The sequence below is a fragment of the Harpegnathos saltator genome, unplaced genomic scaffold, assembly GCF_003227715.2.
Source record: "Harpegnathos saltator strain DR-91 unplaced genomic scaffold, Hsal_v8.6 scaffold130, whole genome shotgun sequence".
Classification (NCBI taxonomy): Eukaryota; Metazoa; Arthropoda; class Insecta; order Hymenoptera; family Formicidae; genus Harpegnathos; species Harpegnathos saltator.
Window position 1 is genome coordinate 568,115 of NW_020229907.1, and position 4,548 is coordinate 572,662.

The 4,548-nt window shown below is 61.6% G+C and overlaps 1 protein-coding gene across 1 annotated transcript; it reads right to left on the bottom strand.

Annotated features, from left to right (window-relative positions):
- Positions 1-1,881: 1,881 nt before the first annotated feature.
- On the bottom strand, positions 1,882-4,201 carry LOC112590674 (caldesmon-like). The gene is made up of 4 exons (XM_025307923.1): positions 3,805-4,201; positions 3,230-3,656; positions 2,243-3,167; positions 1,882-1,935 (listed from the first exon to the last, which is right to left on the bottom strand). The coding sequence occupies exons 1-4, from the start codon at positions 4,199-4,201 to the stop codon at positions 1,882-1,884; spliced, it is 1,803 nt and encodes a 600-aa protein (XP_025163708.1).
- Positions 4,202-4,548: the final 347 nt, after the last annotated feature.

Consider the following 4,548-nt stretch of genomic DNA (forward strand, 5'->3'; position numbering starts at 1 on the left):
GGGTGGGATTAGGGCGTGGGTATCGTAGCGCCGCAAGCCGCCGCCACGATACCCACAATTTCCCCAGCCCCCTCCGCGGAACTGGGGTCCCACTCACCTGGCCCCACGTCTAGGTGCCAGGTGGCCGCAAAGACGGCCGCCCATAACCTGTCCGTATCTAGCCGATTGAGAGCCCATCTTTTGGGGAGGGGAAAGTTCCCCACCCCTGGGCAGAGGGCCAGCACCTGTGTGGGTTTGGGGAGGCGGAGGGCCCACGCTATTTGTCTGTGATCAGACAGCGATTCGCCCTCCGCCTCCACCCTCCATTCCTAGAACATCCCGGTGGCCGAGGGGGTTGCCCAGGTCAAATCGATGACCGACCGCCCCCCCTGGCCGCATACAGGTGCTGGTTGAGCCTCTGTTCATTAACAGTAGGCCCAGCCCCGCTGCCCAGTCGATCACGGTCTCGCCCTGAGGGTCCCTTTGCCGGCGACTGCACACCCACCCTTCCGAGTGGGCGTTGAAGTCCCCGGCAATTACAGGTCGGGGATGGCACCTACGCACCAACTCCCCGATCCTGTCGAGGACCTTCTTAACTGGGGCGAGCTCCCCAAGACCGGCCTTATTCCTGTGGTGGGGGAGATAAACTCCCACCACAGTGATGGGCCCCCATCGACCACCACATACGAAGACCCGTTCTCCCTGAATACGCAGGGAAGGGTCCCCGCTGCAGGGTTCTCCACCATGGCCACCGAGCCGTCCGGGCTGCCGAACCAGTTTACACTGGATACCGGCACCCAGTACGGCTCGGCGACCACCCCCAGCCCGGCGCCCAACTCAGACATTCTCTGTTTACAGAGGTCCTGAGCCCGGGCGCCGTGGCCGAGGTTGGCCTGTAGGGCCCGGAGTGTCGTGAAGGCTAAGCCTTACACGCCTCCTCCGGGCTGCCTACGTCTACCCCCTCCTCCTGGGAGACTTCTGACGGCAACGCCGTCTCAGTCTCCCCGGAGGGGGTTTCGGCTATAGTGGCCTCCAGCGCAGGTGTCTCTGCGGAGATACGGGGGGTCCCTACCTGCGTGACATCCACCTCTAGGGGGTACGAGGGGGAGTCGGGGGCAGCGCTCCCACCGACTCCCCTTCCTCTACGTTTATTGGGGGTGTGCCCGAGGGGTTCACCCTCTTTACCTTCGCGGTTTGGGTGTCCTTCGATTCTTCCTTTTCCCGGTTCCCCTTCGCCGTGTCCTTGTCCTCCTCGCCTCTCCTCTTCCTCCGAGGCATTGGGCCCTTCTTTTCTTCTGGGATTCCAATTGGGGGCTCCTCCAGTTTCTATTTCCAGTCGATCAAGTCGGGGGAGGAGCCTTTCGCCTCCTCCCCATTTCCCTCTCTGGTCTTCTTCATGGGGGAGGCTAGGTCCGCCTCTGCTTCAACCACCTCAGAGTCCCTCGCCGGGGAGGAGACTGTCCTGGTCTCCTCCCTGGGCAGCATCAGTTCCAGAAGTTCCCCGACGGTGATAGCTAGGGCATCCACCCCGCCTTGGTCCTCCTTCCTCTTCTGCCTCTCTCCATCTCCTTCCCCCTCCTTCTTCCCTCCTTTCTTCCTCCCTCCGGGAGGGGGTTTGCAGGCAAGTCCTCCGATCTTATGACCGGAGGTCCTGCCTGCCTCGGCGCACACCGGGCAACGCACCGCCTCCTGGCACCCTTTGGCGCGGTGGCCGGGGTTACCGCAGCGGTAACACATACCGCTGCGGTCGACGGCGCTGGTGTACCACTCGCGCACATGCCCCCGCTCTAAACAGCGGAAGCACAACGTTGCGCGAGCGGGCAACGCCGTCACCCTGGCGCGGGTCTAGCCTACTGGAACCCGCTCCGCTGCGGCGACCTTTGCGGCCGCCGCCAGCGGACACTACACCACCATGGCGCCAACCCCCCTGTCGGTGGCCACTAAAAAGTGCCGACACTATAAAGACGCCCCGACGTTGAGACCAGGCACCTCTATTAACATGGCCCCATTCAGGACCCGGCGGACCCTCAGGGACGAGTTGATCTCAAGATCCGCCGGTCTGATTCGGCGCCTGGCCTCTATCATGAAGTCATGATATTTCCCGTCGGGGCACGTCACGGTGACGGCCACCAAGCGAGGCGGTTTCGGTTTGCCCTGCCTGGCCGCCGATGTCCCCCTCCCGGGTCCCTCCTGCTTTGGAGGAGGAGTTCCCCTTCTTCTTCTTTTCTTCCTCCACTCCTCCCTGTCTCGCCTTCCTTCCTACCACTTGGGACCACTTCGGCTCGTCCTTTGCCGTTGGCTCCCGTTGGGATCCGGTTGGCCGTCGGATTGCCTCCAGCAAGTCTTTCGCCGGTGTCCCTTTTCCGCCTTCCCGGGCCCTTCTCTCTTCCTCCTCCTTCATCCGTCTGGCCCTCTCCTTCCGTCTTTTCTTTTGCCTCTTCCTCTTCTCCTTTCTGGCCCCTCCCTTTGTCCCCTTCAGATCCACCGATGTCCGTAGGGCCTGGGTTCTTCCCTTTGGTACCTCCTGCTTCTTCTTCTCCCCTTCCGTTGTTGCCGCCTGAGCCGTAGTGGTCGCCGGTATCCCCACCGTCACAGCCGCCCGGCCCATTCCGCTTGCTGCTTTTAGGGAGTCGAGTTCCGCCCTCATGCGGCGGAGCTCCTCCTCATGGCTGCAAGCCGGGGCCGCGGCGGCCATGGCGGCGTCCAGCTCCTCTTCGGCTTTCTCTGTCCTCCACGTTGGGGGAGGAGGGGTTTCCGGGGCGTTATCATCATAAGATGGTATTTCCCCGGTTGATTCCCCTCTCTCCGCTCCTTTCCTCTCGATGAGGGAAGAAGGGGAGGAAGGAGTGATTTCCCTCTTCCTCTCCTTTTTCCTCCTCTTCACCGTCTCCCTCTTGGTCTTCTTCTCCTCTTCCTCACTGGATGCCGACGTGGACCCTGCTGCCGCCTCCGCATATATTAGCCTCCTCCCTCTAAGGAACGGAGTGGGAAGAGGGGCAGGGGCAGAGGAGGTGAAGGCTTTAATGGCTTCCAGCTCCTCACCCAGCCTCCTGTTCTCTACTCTGAGCTTCTTCAGCTCTGCTCGGAGCTCCTCCGCCTCCCTTTTGGTTTCCGAGGCTTCCTCCCCCGGCTGTCCAGCTCCACCGTTCTCGCCAGCAGGGTGGCCATAGCAGCCTCGGAGGTGGCCACTGCACGATTCAGCAGTCCCACGAAAGTCCCCTTCAAAGTGCGGGACCTTCGTGAGACCAGCCGAACCGCACCCAGCGCTCGGCCCACCTCCGAGGCCAATTCGACCACCCTGGCCTCCCTCAGGAAATTGATAGTGGCGTTGTCTCTGAACACCTCCTCGATCGGGCGCCTGTCTTCCAACGAACGAAGCATGCCCGTATCGAAGAGGATTCTGATGTCCTCTTCCAATTTCCTATTGTCCTCCTCCTTCCTCTCTATCTCCATCTCCTTTTTCTTCTTCGCTCCCACCCTCTCCCCCGTGGTGGGCAGCCATCCAGGCTCCCTCTTCTTGGGTTCGAGGGTAGGAATCTCCGTGCTGGAGGAGCTGCCACTGGTGTTAGTGGCCTCTCTGGTCCTTTTTCTTCCTCCGCCGGTGTCCTTGGCTCCGCCCGTCCCGTTGTTGGTTCCGGCGTGGTCCTCGCAGGGCCCTGGATTTGAATTTTGCTGCCCTGCGAAAGCAAAACGTCGGAGCGGATCACCGGTCCGGACGCACCCGCTACTCCGTCGGTCCCCTTCTTCGTCCCTTCCAGACCCATCCTCCGTGTCCCCTTATTTTTAAGGGGGGTTCCCTTTGCCCCTGCTTTAAGCAGAGGAGACCTGGCCTGTTGGTCCCCGGTGCCGGGGTTTTACCCTCGGACGCCAGGGACATACTCGTCCCGCGTTGGATGGCTGTCCGCGTAACTCTACCCGGCGGGCTCACCGCGCCATCCCCGCAGTCGGGGAGGTGCTGTTTGGAGGACGGTGGTCGGTCCTCGGTTATAGGCGGCCCTCCAGGAGCTAGACCCCTGGAGTCCGCTGGCTCAACCTTCCCAGGGGGAGGAGAGGATGCACCCGTCTGGCGTATTCCTGCCACCTCTACAACCCCCGTCCCTACTTTCGAAAAATCACCCTCCGGAGAGGGTGGTTGGTCCATGGACGGGCTGCTACGCTCGTCCGTTAGTGACTTAGAGCCCGAAGGCTCGGAGTTTTTGTTTTTGTAATTGGAATCCTGCATTTTGGTCTCACGAGTACGGCGGGAAGTAGGCGTCGACCCCGGGTAGAGCCCCCGCATTACCCGGGGTAAGGCTAGCATGTCCCTTGAATTCGCCAGGTGCCCAAGGTGAGGAACCACTAGCGACAGGTCACGCACCTGCCATTCATCTCATAAGCGTGGCATGCCTCAACCGTAGGATTATGTGGTATTTTATAGAGGACCCGCCTCGCGGTCCGGCCAACTGAGGCAAGACCCCCGGTCTCAGAGACATGACCTAGGGTTACGGTATGATAGGCTAAGGTCTGCCGGGGTTGCCTGAGTCCCCTGTACCAGAGTGCCCAAGCACCCTGGCCCCTCGCAATTGTGTC

What these genes read in the sequence shown, in the direction of transcription:
- LOC112590674 (XM_025307923.1), bottom strand. Translation starts at nt 4,201, where the DNA reads ATGCAGGATTCCAATTACAAAAACAAAAACTCCGAGCCTTCGGGCTCT. An exon ending in ACCGGGGACCAACAGGCCAG is followed by an intron (nt 3,657 to 3,804) that starts GTCTCCTCTGCT and finishes TTGCTTTCGCAG; the next exon opens with GGCAGCAAAATTCAAATCCA. An exon ending in AGCCGAAGTGGTCCCAAGTG is followed by an intron (nt 1,936 to 2,242) that starts GTAGGAAGGAAG and finishes GCGTCTTTATAG; the next exon opens with TGTCGGCACTTTTTAGTGGC.